The sequence below is a fragment of the Delphinapterus leucas genome, chromosome 1, assembly GCF_059928025.1.
Source record: "Delphinapterus leucas isolate spDelLeu-1000000601 "Yukka" chromosome 1, BTC_Dleu_Yukka2, whole genome shotgun sequence".
Taxonomy (NCBI): Eukaryota; Metazoa; Chordata; class Mammalia; order Artiodactyla; family Monodontidae; genus Delphinapterus; species Delphinapterus leucas.
In genome coordinates this window covers 179,153,076-179,172,021 of record NC_143129.1, presented here as the reverse complement: position 1 = coordinate 179,172,021, position 18,946 = coordinate 179,153,076, and the positions used below count along the sequence as shown (strand labels likewise).

The following is an 18,946-nucleotide window of genomic DNA, read 5'->3' as shown; positions in this document are numbered from 1 at the left end:
AAGCCCCTTATCGGATATATGGTTTACAAATCTGTCCTCCCATTCCTTGCACTGTTTACTTTCTTGATGGTGTCCTTTGAAGCACAAAAGTCTTTAATTTTGATGAAGTCCAGTGTATCTGTTTTTTCTGCTGTTACTCATACTTTTGGTGTCATAACTTGCTGTGTGTTTAATCAAACACTTTTCCCTGTGAAGGAGATGGAGCAGACAGTGGACTGTCGGGCTGGGCTGAGTTCTGTTGGGCTCAGACTGGGCCCTGGGATTTCATTTCAGCAGGAAGTAAAGGACCCCATCAGCTTCCTGGGCCATGGTTAGCGATGAGGGAGCAGGGGGGTCACAAGCTCACCAGGCCTCCAGCTCTTTCCTTCTGCAGACCTAGGCAGTTCGGGGCGGGGACAGACATTCAGTCAAGGACTTGCTCCCCTGGCTGGGTCAGTAAAACTGAGAAATGAGAATTGGGATGCTAGGGATAGGCGGGTCTAGGTTTGAATCTGGGGAATGCCACTGAGCAACATAGGAACCTGGGAGAGAAACTTCCTCTTTCTGAACCCTGTTTCCTCGTCTGTTCATAAAAGGGAAGGAGATGGGGTCCCTTCTCAGCGTTCGGGGTGACAGGCAGCTAGGATCTCGGGAACTAACTCGGCTCTCTGTCCCCCAGCCATGAAAGCCGACCGAAAGCGCCTAAAGGGTGAAAAGACGGACCTGGTGAGCCAGATGCAGCAGCTGTATGCCACGCTGGAGAGCCGCGAGGAGCAGCTGCGCGACTTCATCCGCAACTACGAGCAGCACCGCAAGGTCAGCACGCAGCCCCCGCCCCTCCCCCTCCCCCCACCCACCAGCCCCCTCATTACCGCCCCTCCCCCACCCGGCACAGGGTCTGGCCTTGAATCTCAAAACACAGATGCACTGCTCGTGTCCCCTTATGCTCACTTGGGGAGGCCCCTTGTCAGGCCCAGGTCTGGGCACTGAGATGAACAGGCACAGCCCCTAGTTACGGCTCCATGTCTCCTGGGCAAACCAGCTTGGACAGGAAAGCGCAATCAGTGACAGTGTGCGTTCTGGATTCCCGCTAGCCTGGGTTCGGATCCCGGTTCCCCACGTGTGTGCCTTTGGGCATCTCCCTTAACCTCTCAGAGCCTCAGTTTCCTCATCTGCAAAACAGCGATCATGGTGCAGACCTTGCAGAGCTGTGATGAGGACCGTATGAGATGATGGCTACAGGGCATTCAGCATAGCGCCTCGTGCATGCTAAGTGCTCAGTGACTGTCAGCTCTGTGTCTTACTAATAGTACCATAATGAGAGTGTGAAAAAAGGGCTGGGGAGAACAATGAGACAGTAGGAAATTCTGCCTCCTGAGAGAGAGTCCTGGAAGGCTTCACAGAGGCGGTGACATATAGGTTGGGCTCTGTGGGGTGAGTAGGAGTTTCTGGTCAGATGACCAAGGACTTTGGTTCAGTAAATATCTGTCTGGTATATGTGCTGTGGTCATGCTGAAGAGGGTCCCAAAACTTAAAGAAAAAGGAGTCAGTCCCCACAACGAAGCAGGCCTTAGTAAGCTGCTGTGTCTGCAGGGAGAGAGTTGTAACCTCTGGTGAGCGGGGCAGAAAAACTGTTGAAAACTGCCCTTCAAGTACATCATACCACATGACAACAGCTATGACCAAGGTTTGCATGTACTCCATGGAGAAAACGGAGGTGGGAAGCTCGTTAAGTTTCCTCGGCCGTGGGAGGTTTGAGTGGTTCTCCCAGTGGTTGGTGGCCTGGTTGCATGAGTGCATTCACGCGTGTTCCCTCTGAGCTAGACTGTCAGAGATGACACTTAAATTTAAAAGCTTCAGCCCCATGGCCCACTTTGGTGTTTACCAGTGACCTGCCCTCTCACCTCCCAAGTATATAGATCCCTTCCTCTCCAGGATGAAAACAGCCCCGGGGGAGCTCCCTGGGCCAGGCACCCACAGCCTCTGACTGGTCTGGAGCCCTTGGTGCCCTGGGTGCCAGCCCTGAGCAGCAGGGCCCCAGCTTCCCCTGCCTGTCCTTCCACAGTAGGTGAGCTGGGTCCCTAGAAGTTGGCCTCCCCAGGCCTGTCACTTGCAGACAGAGTGTGGCATTAAGTCAACAACCTGTGGAAGCAGAGAGGAGGAAAGGGAACCCCTGGCTGCCTGCTTTCTTGGTCCTCTTCTGGGTTGCAGACTTCCTGCCATGTCCTCACTTGGCAGAAGGGACAAGGGAGCTCTCTGGGGTCTCTTATAAGGGCATCAATCCCATTCACGAGGGCTCCACCCTCATGACCTAAGCACCTCCCAGAGGCCCCACCTTCTAATGTCATCACATTAGGTGTTAGGATTTCAACATATGAATTTTGGCAGGACACAAACATTCAGACTATAGCACCACCTGCCTCTTTCTTGGTCCACCTCCAACCTTTCTACTTCTCCAGCTGGAGGGCCCGTAGCAGGTCCCAGGAGCCTGGTCCTTCTTCAGCAGGTGAGGCAGGGAGAACCTTTCCTTGAGTGGCCCCATGCCCATCAATAGGGAGACATGGTCACCCTTGTTTGAGGGGAGGGGACACAGGGCAGGGGCCAGACAACCAGCCCACGGCCATACCTACTTTTGGTGATTTGCTGGCCCCAGGGGCGAGGGGCACCGGGCTGAACGTGTCCTTGACACTGCTCGTCCTCGGATCATCAGCTTCGTTGGTGTTTTAGGGCTCTTCAGGGAAGTTATATATATATATATTAAGACTTATTAGAAGGAATTGGCCTACATGATTGTGGAGGCTGACAAGTCCTGTGATCTGCCTTCTACAAGCTAGAGAGCCAGTGGTGTCATCCAGTTTGAGTCAAAGGCCAGAGAGCCGGAGAGCCGACTTGTAAGTTCCATCCAAGGGCAGAAGACCCATGTCCCAGCTTAACTCTCAGGTAGAAAGCAACTTCTCCCTTCCTCCACTTTCCATTCGGGCTCTCAACGGATCAGATGGTGCCCACTCCCCCAGCCCCCGCCGCTGGGGAAGGTGAGCTACTGAGTCTACTGGTTCAAACGCTAATCTCATCCAAATAAGCCCGCGCAGACACACCCAGAAATGATGTCTGGCCTAAAAGCTGGACACCCCATGGTCTGGTGAAGTTGACGCATAAAAGTAACCATCACGGGCTTCCCTGGTGGCGCAGTGGTTGAGAGTCCGCCTGCCGATGCAGGGGACGCGGGTTCGTGCCCCGGTTCGGGAAGATCCCACATGCCGTGGTGCGGCTGGGCCCGTGAGCCATGGCCGCTGAGCCTGCGCGTCCGGAGGCTGTGCTCCGCAACGGGAGAGGCCACAACGGAGAGGGGCCCGCGTATGTCAAAAAAAAGTAACCATCACACTTGGCCTGGGAGGCAGGGTGGTACAGTGGTTAAGACCGGACAGTGGGTTAGACTGTCACCTCTGCCACTTGCTAGCCATGTGGCCTCATCCCTAAAACCAGGATAATGATAGCAACTACTCAGAGCCCAGCCTTGTCAGCACTAAAGTTTCTGGTACACAGAAAGCATGCCAGGGGAAAAATGCTTGTCGTTGTTATTATTATTATTATTGCCTCTGGGGGATTCAGAGTCAGGCATTTGATCATGGAAATTCCACAGTGGGTTTCAGGGCCCTTCTGTAGGTCTCTCATCTATCTACCACTGCCTGGTGTTGGTCCCCCTGGCAAACCCAGAGAAGCACACAGCCACCTGCTCTCAGGAAGCCTCTGGCCAGGCAGGAGCGGGTCCTGGCTGACCGCACACAGACCCCAGTCATGGACCCTGCCTCTGGGAGGATGGTAGAGTCTCAGTGAAGAAGCAAGAACCATGCGGAAAATTAACTCAGATAGGACCTTCTCCGGGGTCCGAGGGTCCCAGACGATCCAGGAACCGGGGGTGGGGGAAGTGTTCCCTGAGAACATGCACCTTGAAGGAGGACAGATCCAGATCAGAAAAGCAAACAGGCGGGAATTCCCTGGTGGTTCAGTGGCTAAGACTTGGCGCTTTCATACTTTCACTGCTGTAGCCTGGGTTCAATCCCTAGTCAGGGAACTAAGATCCTGCAAGCTGCGTGGCATAAATGAAAGAATGCATGAATGAATGAATGAATAAACGGATGAATGGAATGTGATGCTGATAAAAGGCTAAGCGGATCGAAAAAGATGGCTCTGTTTAGATGAGCACCCTAACAATGACAGTGATGATGGCCACCTTTAGAGACCACCTGTCACCACCTGACACAGGATAATATTAATAATGGCAAACATTAATTGTGCACTTGCTGTATGCTGTCTTGGTCCTAATCTCTTTACATTTGCTATTTTTAATAGCAACCCTATGAGGTATGATTGTCCCCATCATCCCCCTTTTACAGAGGCGAAAACTGACTTAGGTCAAGTCGCCAGAGGGACCTCAGCTCCCAGGTTGGCATCCAAGGTCCCAAACAGTTGGGCCGAGTCCTTCCTTCATAAATTCCGGCCACCTTGATCCCCGTCAGGTTTCAACGCCCCAGGCAGGTCTCCTTCAGTTCCTTTCCTGCCGCCACTGCCAGCAAGGATTGAGACTCCACCACACTATCTGTGGGGCTGCAGAGGTTATTTTACCTCTCTGGCCTCAGTTTGCTCATCTGTAAAATAGAGATAATCACAGACCCTGCCTCACAGGTGCTTGTTTAAATATAATAATGCATCTGAAACCTCAGCACCGTACTTGACATGTGTACAGAACATTCCGTGACAGTTGCTACTGAGACCTGCAGTCCTGCTGCCAGAGGTGTGATCATGGGAGGGGCTGTCAGAGTTTTCACCAAGGCTGAAAGCACCTACAGCCTTCCCCCCCCCCCCCCGCCTGGAACCCTCAGTCTGCTCACAACTAGTGGAGCTACTGACTGCAAAGAGACACAGAGACAAAAATGATCCTGAGTGTCCTAGTGGACCTTCTTCCTAATTCAGGGGTATGTGGTAGGCAGCCACTAGTACACCAGCCAACTCTCAGTGGTTCTGATCCACACACTTCATTTCCAGGATCTAGGCTTGCTGCTAGGTGCTGAGGGTAGATGCTGGGACGTGGTCCCCAGCTCCAGGGGAAAGAGCTGGTTGGTCCACCATGTGACCCAGGAGGCCATACCTGTCAGCTGTTGCACTGACCCCACCTGAAGACAGCTTCAAAGAGAAAGGAGAAGAGAAATAACTAGCGGTGGAGTGCCCCTCTGCACGGAGAGCCTTGCTTCCAGAACCCGAGAGTACAGCTTTGCCCGGGCTTTTGCTATAGTGCCATCTTTTGCTTTGCATCTCGCATTACCGGTCTCTTCTGACCATCACCCTGGGATGTGATAGTGTCGTTCTCTCATAGATGAGGTGGTTGAGGTTTGGGGAAGCTGCATTACTTGTTCAGTGTCACACAGCTTGTAGCGGATGGAGCTGAGACTTCACACCCAGGCACCCTGACCCCTAGGAGACACGTCCTGGAAGGAATCATCCCCCTGACACACACACCACCTCCTCTAGTCTACACTGAGAAGCCTGGGGCTGGTGACACAGACACCTGTGTCCTCCACTCACCCCAGCTGGGAGAGCTGTCCTGGGACGGCCTTTGGAGTCAGTCACAGCTGCTGCCAAACACTCTTTCTTTTACTCAGCAGCGTTCCTTGGCTGCTGTCTGCCAGGCTGCTGTTCCGTGACCCGGGTGTCTGCCGATGACCTGGAGTGTGCAGGAGGGCTTTTTGGTGTAAGCTCCTCGGGCACAGGGATTTTTCTGGTTTGTGCCTGCTGGTAGCATCCACGAATATTGGTTGAATGACCAGTATCTGGTACCAGTATGTGAAACAGATTGGGAACAGCTGAGGCTGCTTTCTTAGCTAGATAGTCAGGGAAGGCCTCTCGGAGACATTTGAGCAGCGTCCTGAGTGCATGAGTGAGTGCCTGCTGTGTCCCCGGCACCGTTCTGAGCTCTAAACTTGGATTATCTCATCCAGTCCTCACAATAACACCCTCAAGGACGGGTGCTGTGATCCCGTGTTACAGACGAGGAAACTGAGGCACGACAGTTATTGCAGCTTGTTCTTGCAAAGCCAGGATTCGACCCAGACTCGCTCTCTTTCCCAGGAACCTAAGCCATAGCTCCAGCTCTGTGACAGCCATGCAGAAAGGGCCAGACCTTGGCCTCCTAGTCTCTGGCCATCTGGAATTCAGGCCTTCGGCGACAGGGCTGTTAGACAAGGCAGGATGGTTGCCTCTCAACGGGGTCCCAGGCTGCACAGAGACCTGGAGTTCGGCTCTCGATTTGGTGGATGGGAAGACCATGGCTGGGTGGGTGGGCAGGGCCCCCTGCAGGGACCCTTCCTCTGGGGAAAAGATGCCTGGTGTCCTGAAATTGGCTCTTGCCAACAGAGGTCAGTCCCCCGATCCAGCCGGCTGTTCCTTGCCTGCTGGCTCTGCTGGACCAGCACAGCTGGAGACCATGGCCCTCGCCTCAGCATCACGGAGAAAACAGCTCATGCAGGAGGACCAGCCGGGAGCTGGGGCCGGGGTGACGGCCAGAGGACTGTACTGCATTCAGACACCACAGCTAGCTGCGGGCCCAGCCTGTCCCATCGTCGGCTGTGACCCTGTGGGATGGTGGCAGGGCCCTGTGGCAGCCAAGGCAGGTGGGCTGCAGGTGCCTCCTCTGTCCCTGTTTTCCTGTGACACACACGTTACCAAACAGCAGAACAGAGGCCCAAACCCACTAATGACCCTAACTTTTATCAGGCTCCATTTAACTATTTCCCTCAAATGAAGTCATTTAGTCTTTATAACAATTCTTTGAAATGAGGAGTATTGATTCCCCCTCCATTTTAAATATGGAGAAGTGAAGACTTGATAAGTTCAAAGAACTTACCTAGGACATTTGTTTGCTCATTTATCCATTGAAAAAAAACGGCTGAGCATCTACTAACAGTTTGTCTCTGTTCCAGTCTCCAACCCAGGGCTTTCTTCCTCCAGGGCCCGAGCGCCCGGCCACCTGCGGTGCTGTGGGGCCTCCCTGCGCTTCCTCTGGTCTGGGGGTCAAGGCCCTCTGGGCCAAGGGTAGGCCACACCCCGCGCCTCGCGCCCGCGCCCCGCACTCCTTGTAACGCTGGCCTCTCCCCACAGGAGAGCGAGGACGCTGTCAAAGCCCTGGCCAAGGAGAAGGACCTGCTGGAGCGCGAGAAGTGGGAGCTGCGGCGCCAAGCCAAGGAGGCCACGGACCACGCCACAGCACTGCGCTCCCAGCTGGACCTCAAGGATAACCGCATGAAGGAGTTGGAGGCGGAGCTGGCCATGGTGAGACCCCGCCCCCTCACCCACCCAGGCCTGGTGGGGCATCTGCCGGAAGTGATGTCATGTGCTGGGAGACAGGGAGTGCACGTGGGCTCACCTGGGAGTCCAGAGTGGAGTCCGCAGGGGCGGGGCCGAGGCTTGGGCGGGGCCGGGGCGGGGTCTGGGATGCCCCCTCTGCTTGTTCGTGGCAACCACACCGCCTTTCATCCACCTGCCTGGGGCCGAGCGTGTGGGGGATGCTGGGAAACCATCCACTAGCCTTTGGGAGGAAAAATACCGAAAAATTAATATCGGTTATCTCTGGGTAGTAAGATCACAAGTGGCTTTTATTTCCTTTTTTTCCCCGTATTTTCATCAGTCTTATTATTACTTGGGTCCTCAAGGAAAAAAAATGTTTTTTTCTAATCCAAAAAAAATCCCTCAAAATAATTCCACTGTGTTTTCCTCAGAGATGGGCAGCCTGCATGTGGGGACAGAGAGTCTAGGTGGTGTTTCCGGGCCTGGCTTGTCAGCAGAACTGAGGTCCAGAGCCCTGGAGCTCTGTTCTACCTTCTCCTGTGTGACCTTGGTCTGCTCACTGAACTTCTCTGAGCTTCAGTGACCTTTATCTGGTCCTGGGGTGGGGGTGAGGGTCTTTATCCCACTCTGCCTTCCCCAAGAGATGTTTGATCAACTTTAGAGAGCTCGTGGCTTAAAGGGCCTTTGAAACCACCATGGCTCACTGTGGTGGTGGCTGGGAGGACAGTGTGTAGGGAGCTCCCAGGGTGGGGGAGTCGCATGTTTCTTAGTGAGAGCCCAGCATTCTCTGCAGCACTGATGCTGGCTGACGGTGTGGTTACCACCATGGGTTCTGGGTTTGAATCCAGCCCCCATCGCTGTCTAGCTGTGTGACCTTGGGCAGGACCCTTCCCCTGTCTGGGCCTCAGTTCCATCAAGTGTCAATAAGGGTAAATGCATATATCCCATAGGGCTCTTGTGAGGATTTCAATGAAATAATGCAAGAGAAGCACTTAGCCCGGCCTGTACATGGTGAGTGATGACATGACAAGAGGGAGGTTTTCTATGGTCACTTGCTTCAGGAGCAGGGGTCACCCAGGGCAAGTCAGGATCTGTGGGCCCCTCCTGGGACCAATCCCACCCTCTGCCTCCTGGGTCTCCTTGTCCAATGCTGACCCCTAGTGGTGAGAGCTGCCCAGGCTGGAGGAAGCTCCAGCTGCTGGGTCTCCTCTCTGGGGTCTTCCCACCAGTGGGGTCGGTGGTGCTGGCGGCCCTGCTGCCACGTGCAGCCCAGACAGAAACCTTTCAAGTTGACAGTCTCGGAAGGGAGTGCAGGGTGAGGTGAGACCTTTATTCTCCCAAGTCTTCCCAGCGTCCTGTGATGGACAGATGGCTCTTCCTTGCCATGGACCACTAACCTCAAGCATCCTGGGGAATTCTGGGGTCTTTCAGGATTGGGAGCCAGCTCACCTCTGCTTCCACTCTCACCATGCCCGGATGACTCGACCTGCTTTAGTTCTGGCCAGCGAAACTCAGGTTCTTGCCCCCTCCCTCTGGCAGGCCTCAGGCCTCTCTGCTAAGTGTGAATAGTTAGGTGAATGTTTGCAGCTCAGGGTGGTGGGTTTGCTGTAATGTCAGCACAGGCACAGCCTGTGAGAGCCCCGGTGTTGGTGTGTGTCCACTTGCCTGGAGGTCCCCTCTGTTGCCCGCCATCTGCAGAATTTCACAGCCTGGAGGCTTCCAGGGCTGCCGGCTCCGGGCAGTGTTGTCCAGCTCCCCTCACTGCACTGCTGGCCAGGACGAGACTAGAGGGAAGGTACCTTCCCTGCGTGTGTGCCTGAGGTCCTCGGGTTGCAAGCAACAGAAAGCAGCTCGGGCTATCTGAGCACACAGGGTGCACTGGAAGGAAGTCAGGAGCTCACAGGTGCAGTGGGAAGGTGGAGGGCCAGGCTTGGAAATGGGCCGAAGCCAAGGCAGCCGCAGGGAGTGGGGAAGCCAGGATTCCATCTGGAATGGTCCACTCAGTGGCCCCTGCTGGGGGAGATGAACCCAAACCCTTTGCCCTCTGAATTTCACTTCAGTTTTCAAAAGTCTGATCAAGTACAGGGTATTCAAGTGGTCCATCTGGGGTCACTTGCTTACTCCTGATCTAGGAGTTCTGGCTGTGGCTCTGGTGATAGGTAATTTCTTAAGTGACCTGCCCACAACACGGAAGCCATGGCGCAGCTTCCTGGTGAGGGGTGAGCAGGCCCTGCCCCAATTCAGGCATTACCCCTCCCCAACCCAGCCTCCACTGGGTCTCCACACACCCTATGCAGCTGAAAAGGGCCACTTCACTCGAGTAAAAGTCAAAGGACATTGGCTTCCCAAGAAGCAAACATCTCTCTTGGTGCTTGCTGATGGGCTCCAACCCTTGGGGAGGGGACATTACCTGATAACAACTTCTGGCCGAACTAGGCATTACCACACAGGGAGCAGTTTCACTTCTGTAGCCACACTGGCTCTGTGGAGACCACCCTGTGGTTTGTTTGTTTTTTTAAGTAAAAAATTTTCAATATGCGTTTTATTGAGATATAATTCACATATTATAAAATTCGTCCTTTTATGACGTAAATTTAGTGATTTTTTAGCACATTCACAAAGTTGTGCGACCGTCACCACTATCTAATTCCAGAACAATCTCATCACCCTAATAAGAACCCATATCCATTAGCGGTCACTCCAGTGAGCTACGTATTCTTGTCGTGCCCATTTTACAGATTTGGAAACAGGCTCGGTGTGCAGGAGGCTCACCCAGAGCTGCCCAGAGAGTTGAGAGGCAGAGCTGGGAGGTGGGCAGTCCCCGTGCTCCGTGATGGGAGGCCTCCGAAAGGACACCCAGATGCTGGCCTGAAGGAGGCGCGTCCTCTTACCAGCCATCGCTCATCCCTCAGGCCTTCCCCAGTGGCCTCTCCAGTCACTGAGCAGGCGGGAGACAGGGCTGCCAGCCCCGAGATCACAGGCTGCCCCCAAGTGCTAGTCCTGTCCACTCCCTCCCCCAGGAGCCTGGTTCCTGGTCACCTAGTTTTCTATCAACGTTCTCCAAAATGGGAGACAGTTCTTACGTTACTATGTACACTGTACACAGGGCTTCTCACCCTCAACACTGTTGACACTTGGGGGCCGGAGAAGTCTGTTGTGGGAGCGTCCTGTGCACTGTGCGGTGTGCAGCAGTATCCCCGGCCTCCACCCACGAGATGCCTGTAGTGCCTCCCAGCTGTGGGGAATGAAGTCTCCAGACATTTCCCAGTGTTCCCTGGAGGGGGAGAGAATTCACGCCGGTTGCGAACCACTCCTCTGTAAAGTGTGGGATTCCCTCGTCTCAGTGTCTGTCTCTGCCCTGGACGTGCAGTTCTAACACAGCCCCAGTTGGGGGCCTGCGTTTCCTGGCTGTGTGATCTTTGACAAGTGACTTAACCTTTCTGAGCCTGTGTTCATACGTATAAGACCTTCCTCCTGGGGTGATTGTGAGGTGAGGTGACGGGAAATCGGGGCAGGCTCACCACCCACACTCAGTGGACGTTAGCTGTTGTTACTGATGTTGGAGACCAGCCTGTCCTCAGGCCGCGCCAGGACCAGGAGTCGTGGATTCCCACGTCCCGTCCACTAGCCAGTCATTTTGTGTCCTTGAGCTGCCTGGGCCTCAGTTTCCTCGTCTGTAAAAGTGACAGCCGCCACAGGCCCAGGCAAGAGTAGGGCGTGGTGAGGGACCAGCGAGAGGCAGGGTCGAGCGGCAGGGGTCAAGGGTGATCGCGGTTTGTTTTTTAACGGCCATGCTCTGGGTTGGCACCACTCCTGCCCTCTCTCTGAGGAAACCAGCTGGCCACACAAGCACACCTCCCGGCCCCGGACCACTGCCATCCTGGCCCAGCAGACCAGCCCTGGCCCACAGCCAGCTCTGAACACTGGGTCTGAGGTCAGGGCCCACCCGAGCCCGACGTTGTCCCCCAAGAGCCTCCCTCCACCCCCGGGCCTGCGGTTGTCGGAGATGGTATGGAGCCAGTATTGCGTCATCAGCTCATGCTGGCACCTCCATGCTGGACCTGCGACTCCTGCAGCCTGAGATTTGGGACAGGGTCGCGGCCAGTAAGCCCAGGAAGAGGATGGTGGAGTCAACTTGTAGCTGGCGTCATGCTCCTTTGGTGCAGATGCAGCGTCTCTGCAGCTGGAGTCCACGGGAGCACGACCCTTCTCGTGTTTGCTTGGAAGGTTCCTGCCCCGTGATCCTCCCTGCCTTTGGCGGGAGAGACGTTCCCTAGCCAAGCTCAAATTCCTTGGAAAGCCAGTAAAGGGTTCCCTTTAGCCACACTCACAGCATCCCTCAGGGGACAGGCCTGTTCTCTGACTGGAAGTACACCCTGGCCTCCAGGCAGCTAGGAACCTGAGGGTGGGGGAGGGCAGGGCCCCCGTGCCGCTCTCCCTTTCCACTTCCCAGATTGTCTGATCTCAGGGAGGCATAAGTAATCCTAACAGCCTGCTACTTTTTGAACAGGACAATAGACCAGACAGTATCCTGGGCTTTCATGTGAATTATTCCACGTCTGACTCCTACTTGTGAAATGGAAGCTGTTTCATAATAGCAGTCACCAACGTTCATTGAGCTTTTTTTTTTAACCATCGGCTAAGCACTCTCCATGGAACCCATGTTATCCCCATCAGACAGACTAGGACATGAAGGCACAGAGAGGTGAGGGGCCTCTCTTAGGATCTCCCAGCTAGGAAGTGGCAGAGCTGGGATCAAATCCAGGCCACTGGATGCCACAGCCTAGGCTCCGAGGCGCTGTGCCGGGCCACCTCATCCCACAACTTACCTATAAAAGTAATCCCTCTCAGTTCCCCATCTTACTGTGAGGACCTTGAGGCTCAGAGTGGTGGAGTAACTTGCTCCAGATCACACAGCAAGTCAAATAGTAGAAGTGGAGTTTGAACCCAGTTCTGTCTGACTTTTGTCACATGAGAGTGTTTGGGCCAATTCTCCAGTTCCCAGGAGCTCAAAACTGTGGGCTCAGGGTTCTCAGCAGGGGGTGGAGGCGCAGAGGGAACTCCCAGCATTGAGTTGCGTCTAATGGAAGAGATTAGTAGAGAAATGCTGTGCAGACTATCACACGAAGATGATTCAATGCAGCAACGAGAGAGAGACAGAGAGAGAGACAGGGAGTACATGCATGTATTTTAAGTTAGACCTTACGTGCCTTGTCTGCAGTTCACGTCTCTGTTTTGCTCTGTCTCAGAGGTTTAAACTCATGAGTGGACAGTTTGTGAGAGGTTCCTGTGCTCAGAATTCACAGGCACACCTGCCCCATCCTGCAGGACTAACCGTAGGCTCCTCCCCATTGTCAGGCAGCGATGATGCCAAGCCGCCTGCTGAGTTAGAAGGTGCCGCTCTCAGGCCCAGACCGAGGGGAGATCCACCTGGAAGAAGGAAGCCAGGTGCGGACAGGAGAGCAGTCCTGCCCAGGCCTCTTCCTCGTGCCTTCCTGTGCTGCCTCAAGGGGCTGCTTATTTCAGTGGGCGACTTGGACTTGCCTGCGCTTTCCACGTGTGTGGCTGGGGATGTCTGCAAGAGGGCAGAGCTGAGGGTTAGTTAGCATGATGGCAGACCGACTGGGCACTCATTTCCCACCCAAGTCCACCTTCCTGGCAGCCAAGATGGATTGGACAGGAGGAAGCAAGGGAGTGGGGCAGCTGCCCGCATGGAGGGGTGCCAGGATGGAGAGCTCGGAGGCCAGATGCACAGACACCTGGAGGGGAGAGCAGATGTGGTCCCGAGTGAGATGCGGTGGTCCAGGAAACATGAGTCCGTGACACTGGACCTGCAGCAGGCACGCGGCAGCTCCAAGACACAGCCAGCCTGCCTCCTTCCTTCGGCAGGAGGATCGCTCCACTGTTCCTGTAGTAAACTAACAGAGTTGCTTCCCTGGGCCGTCCGCCTGGACGTGGCAGAAGCCTGCTTCCATTTCCTCTGCAGATTTTTACTGAGTGCTTCACTGAATGTGCCCAGCCCCAAGCCAGGTGCTGGGGATCCCATGGTGCCCAGCCACGCCCCACTCTCTGCCTCGTGGATTCAGAGTCTGCATCACTTGTGCTGGTTATTTCCTTGCCCCAGAGGAGCGTGGGCACCATAGAAACCACATGGGGCTCCCAGGCTCCCAGACTTGGGCCCCAACTTGGACATTGTGCCTGCTGTGCACGCTTGGAGAAGTCACTTAACCTCTCTGAGTTCCTGGTTTCTCCTCTGTCAAGCACAGCTAATCCTACACTCCCTACTTGAGACCCAGGGCTGTTGCATGGAGCACATGATATGTTTCTAAACCAGGCAGGGACTATTACCTGGCTTGGGGGTGGGGCTGACTCCAACTCGGCCTCCCTCTGCCATATGGGTTTATATTCCCTGGGGTCTGGCAGTGGAAGGGGAGTGATTTCATAGACTCCTGGGGTATCCAAGCTAGAGGGAGCCCTAAAGATTGGTCTAGGCTTTTCATTACACAGATGGGGAAAGGAAGGCTCGGAGAAGGCAGTGACTTGTCTAAAATAACACAGCTTGTCAATGTGATGAGGGTATATCAGGCTTTAGGTCAAGAACTTCATTTCTCAGCTAGAATCTCTTTCTCAAGGACCTCTGCTCTGCATGGAGGGGCCCAGGGCCTTGCGGGAGGTATGGAAAGTTCTGGAGCTAGGAGAGAGATGAGGTGAGGTTTTTCCGTTTCATCCGTGTTCATTTTAGGGGCAAAGCCAGCACTCATGGTGGCTCTGCCATCTGTAGTGACCCCCAGATTCACTGGAAATCTCAGTGTGAGGCCCTTGGGCCCCGCCCCGTGTGCCCCCTCTCCCCTGACATGAGCCTGGGGAGCTAGTGTGGAAGTGGAAATTGACTATGAAAGAAAGAATATGCATTAATACATTTCTAATATGTACCCTTTTTCTCCCCCAAATAATTTGAGATCACTTCTAATACAACCCCACATACCCTGGGGGAGATAATCCAAAGCTGGGAGAGACCTCAGGCACAGGACCGAGAAAGGAAGAGCTCTCTATCCCACCTGCCTGAACTCAGCCCCATGCTTGTCCCTGGGTTTCCTTGTGTCCCACGTATTCTCATGTGATCCTGAGAGCCAGGTTGGGGTCTGCCCTATCCCCAGCCTGTGTTGCACAACACCTTGTGAAGGGGCCATCGGAGGTTGAATTTGGGAGGAGGTAAGGTGCTGAAAGGGCAAAACACCATTTTCTTACCATCTCATTCAAATCCCAGCTGGTTCTTGGAGAACCCGAAAGAATGGGTGCTAAGCGTGTCCTCGGTCCCTCATGTGAGGTACTGATTGGCATGCAGTGCAGAGCCAGAGACACCCTGGCACAGAGGTTGGATTCGTGGCTTTCTCACGATGGTGGGTAATGGCCAAGCAGTAGGCTGAGAGGTCCCCTTGATCATGTCGTCTTCTTCCTGTCCCCCGGCTCTCTCTCCAGGCCAAGCAGTCCTTAGCCACACTGACCAAGGATGTCCCCAAGCGGCATTCACTCGCCATGCCGGGCGAGACGGTGCTTAATGGCAACCAGGAGTGGGTGGTGCAGGCGGACCTCCCACTGACCGCAGCCATCCGGCAGAGCCAGCAGACTCTCTACCACTCACACCCCCCCCACCCTGGGGACCGGCAAGGTGAGTCCAGCCCAGCCACAGCTCCGGGGGTGTCTCAGGAGGCCACCTGGCCCACTGGGAGGGGCGGCCTCTTTATTCACACTATAGCTGCTTTCAGGGGGGTGTAGGGGAGAGGCCATGGCTCAGGGGACTGAAAAGTCTAAGAGATGAACCTCAGGCATAGCTGGATACTAAGGTTCAGACAATACCTGGGTCTGTCTGACTCTCTCCATCTCTCAGCTCTGCCTGCCTCCATTCGACCTCATCTTTAGGCCACCTCTTTTCACAAAGCAGAAAACAGTCTCCAGCAGTTTCAGGCTTTTAGGGCCCTTGAAGCTCAAAAGTCTTGAGAAGGAGAAATCTTTCTCTGTGTGTATAGTAAATCCCAAAGAAGGACTCTGATTGGCCAGCCAGGGTCACATGCCTACCTCTGGACCAATCACTGTGTCTGGCAGTGGATGCACTGATTCTCCAGTCTAGATCACATGGGCGTCCTTTGGCAGAGGAGACAGTGAGAGCTCCTTGATTGACAGCTCCAGGTAATCACTGGATGTGTGGGAGGGGCAGAAATAAGTGTTAGGGGTGTTTGCTGCAGGCACTGAGGGGAAGAGCGGCCCAGCCTGTGGTCAGCATCTGTACCCGTGGGCCACAGTAGAAGCCCCAAACTCCTCTGTACATCTGCGGCCCACTTGGCTCCATCTTCTGTCCCTCCTACGAGTGGTCGCATTTGTGTGACAGATGCAGGTTGGAGACAGGCAGCTGGCTTCTGAAGCCTGTGGGTCCTGCCGTCACCTAGCTGGGAACCCACGTCCCTGACTCCAAAGCCCCACGCTCCTCCGTATGACCATATGGCCATTGGCAGCAAGGATTGTCTTTCTCAGTAATGTAGCCCTCCCTGCTCACATGCTGCCTGCACACAGTAGGTCCTCAGTCTTGTCGAGCAGAAAGTGCTTCCTCCATCCAGGGCCTGTAGACAGGAGAGCACTCTGCTGGGGGACTTGGGTGGGCTTCCAGGAACTCATCTACTATTGAGTAAGCACCTACTGCACACCAGGCGCCGTGAGCGCTGGGATTGGACATGGCTAAGACACCCAGACTGCCTGCATTCATCAAGCTGGCACTGTAGGTGTGAAGACAGAAAACACATGTAACTAAACTGACAAAGAATGATTGTAGATTATATTCAGTGCAGGGAGAGAAATCAACGGAAAACAGGTGCTTTGCTGGGAAAGAAAAGACAGTGGGGAGAGCTGATAATAGGGGGAGGTTTCTCTCAGGACAGGCTGAGACTTGAAGGCTGAGGATGTGCCTGATGGGCAGCAGGGCCAGCGAAGGGTGAGGCAGGAGGGAGATGGTGCGTGTCGGGCACCATCAGAAAGCTGCTGTGACGTGAGCCGAGGCTGGTGGGGTGGGCAGGGCTGTATCCCCTCGGCTTGGAGGAGGACCACACGTATCTACCTCCAGGTAAAGAGAGACCGGATGCCTGGCTCTCATGGCAGTGAGGAGAGGAAGCAGGGAGGCCCTCTGGGAGGCCACCATGGTCTTCTAGGCAAGAGACAGTGGTGGCCTGGGCTTGGGTGGTGGCAGTGGGGCTGGAGAGAAGTGGCCAGATTTGGGGCTGTGTTTGGTGGTGCTGCTGCGGATCGGGTGTGGGGTGAGGGGGTGGGAGAAAGAGAGGAGCTGGTGGTAGCCTCACGGCTTCTCTCTTGGGAAGCTGGTACTGACCATGGGTTAGGATTGCACCAGGCCTAGGGAACGTCCAGGTGGCTGGAGCACTGTGAGGACAGTCACCGAGGCCCCTGGAGACTTCTGCCCCTTCCCCTTCACCCTGGTTAGGAGGGGGCCTAATTGGATCCAGAGGCTGGAGCTTCTTGCTGGCAGTGGCTCTCTGGTGACCCGTGGGGCTGTGAAATAGAGGGGTGGAGAGCTGGGCAAGTCTCTTCTCTATGTCTCAGTGTTCCCATCTGTATAATGGGGGCGTTGGGTGGACTGACCTGCAAGTCAGTGAAGGCAAGGACATTCTCTCCATCCCCCACTCACCAGCTGTCCCTGCTTTCCAGCGGTCAGGGTGAGCCCCTGCCACTCCCGGCAGCCCTCCGTCATCTCCGACGCATCTGCCGCCGAAGGCGACCGGTCGTCCACGCCAAGCGACATCAACTCCCCTCGACACCGGACGCACTCCCTCTGCAACGTAAGGCCAGCAGCAGCAGGGCCTGGGCCTTGGGCCCCGCCCGGAAACCACAGGGGTGGGAGTGGAGGGGGTGAAGACCTACCCGCTGTTTCCTCTCGTCCACCCAGGAAGCATTCTGGCGAAGGCATTTCCTGTTCTGTTCTTTCCTTTTGCAAGAAGAGATGGATGTGGGGAGAGAAAGAAATGAGGCCTGTTGGCTCCTTGTGTCCGGGAGGGCAAGGAAAATCCAGAGGATGGCGGGCCTGGGTCGGCCTCAGGGTCTGAGCAGCCTGGGCTTATCTCTGGTGGGCTATGTCTGGGACCGTAGGCTTCTCCTCCCAGACCATACCTTCCAGGGCTCAGGACCTCACCACCACCCCTGTTTCCCTGTAGAGCCAGCTCTTAGTCCTGCAAGAATGAGCTGGATTTTTTTTGAATCTCCAGGAGTTTTTGCACATTTTGCCTCTGGAGAGGCATCCGGTGAATTTGTTCTAAGTTATGTTTGCTTTGCTTACTTAATTACAGTTTTTGATTTCATACTGGGTCCCAGCTACCAAGAGGCACAGGTCCGTAGCCACCTAACTCTTGATGGCTGGTGGGACAGACAGGCTCCCCAGGAGTGAGGGGGTGAACGAAGGTGGGTGGGTCAAGCATCTGAGGACAGGAAGACGCCACATCAAGGCTCTACTGTGAAACACTGGGGTCAGGATGTGGGGACCACTTTTCACATGTGTTCCATCACGCGACTGAGAATCCAGAGGGCGCCCCTGCCGTGTCCTAAAGACACAGTAGAGTCGGGTCCTCAGACACACAGGAAGCCTTTCTCAAAAACTCAATGTTTTATTAACCAGTGAGATGGATAAGAAACAAGAAATGAGGTGGATATCGTGCAAAAGAAAGACAAGATAACCACTACTTGCCAGTGGGATGATTATCTACCTGGAAAACCTCAAGAGAATAACCAGAAAAGCCATTAGACTAATAGTGAGAAGTACAGAACGGTACTAGTAGAATATCAATTGATAAAAATCAGTAAGTATTCTATATTAGTAATCCCAATGGAAGCATTTTTTTTTCCAAATCTAGAATAACAATGAAGAGCACTTAATAAAAATAGCTAAGACTGGGCTTCCCTGGTGGCGCAGTGGTTGAGAGTCCGCCTGCCGATGCAGGGGACACAGGTTCGTGCCCCGGTCCGGGAAGATCCCACATGCCACGGAGTGGCTGGGCCCGTGAGCCATGGCTGCTGAGCCTGCGCGTCCAGAGCCTGTGCTCCCCAACGGGAGAGGCCACAACACTGAGAGGCCCGCGTACCGCAAAAAAAAAAAAAAGCTAAGACTAAATTTGAAGTAAGTTGCCTCAGCGTGGTGTCATGGACAACAGAGACGGCTGGCCGGGGCCTCGCAAAGCCATGTCAGGAGGGGGAGGAGGTCACTTCAGGCCTGAATCCCACTCGGGGCTCGGATTCTGTTTAAACTGGGGCTTTAAGGAAGCAATCTGTTCTTCTCTTGTTCCCAGGAGAGAACCCTGGTGACAAAGGCTGTCCTGACAGAACCAAGACGAGGAAGGTGGGCCAGTAGAGGGGCCTCTGATGTTACTCTCTTGTTCTGAGGGACCACTGTTGAGCTATACATACAGCCAGCAGTGCCATTTGTTCTTAGTGTGGGCCAGATACCCTGTAGCATCTGAGAATACCTTCCCAAGGGCCATACTTTGTCTTCCCATGGGGGGCCCACAGGGGCTTTGACAGCCAAAATGCTGCTGGAAAATCCATTCTGCAGAAAGAGTTCTTTAAAGGCCTCTTGAATTGC

At 54.6% G+C, this 18,946-nt stretch overlaps 1 protein-coding gene across 8 annotated transcripts in view; it reads left to right on the top strand.

The window, feature by feature from the left end:
• The window catches only part of LOC111187131 (kazrin), a 138,600-nt gene that overhangs the window by 92,370 nt on the left and 27,284 nt on the right, over nucleotides 1-18,946 (top strand). For 6 of the 8 annotated variants that reach the window (XM_089900854.1, XM_089900852.1, XM_089900855.1 and 3 more), the window contains 4 exons: nucleotides 659-795; nucleotides 7,132-7,302; nucleotides 14,797-14,986; nucleotides 17,026-17,156. In XM_089900854.1, the coding sequence (XP_089756980.1) occupies nucleotides 659-795; nucleotides 7,132-7,302; nucleotides 14,797-14,986; nucleotides 17,026-17,156 (629 nt within the window). Of the gene's footprint in view, nucleotides 1-658; nucleotides 796-7,131; nucleotides 7,303-14,796; nucleotides 14,987-17,025; nucleotides 18,168-18,653; nucleotides 18,704-18,946 lie in introns of all 8 variants that reach the window. The other 2 variants (XM_089900861.1, XR_016388954.1) reach the window with 2 other exon arrangements.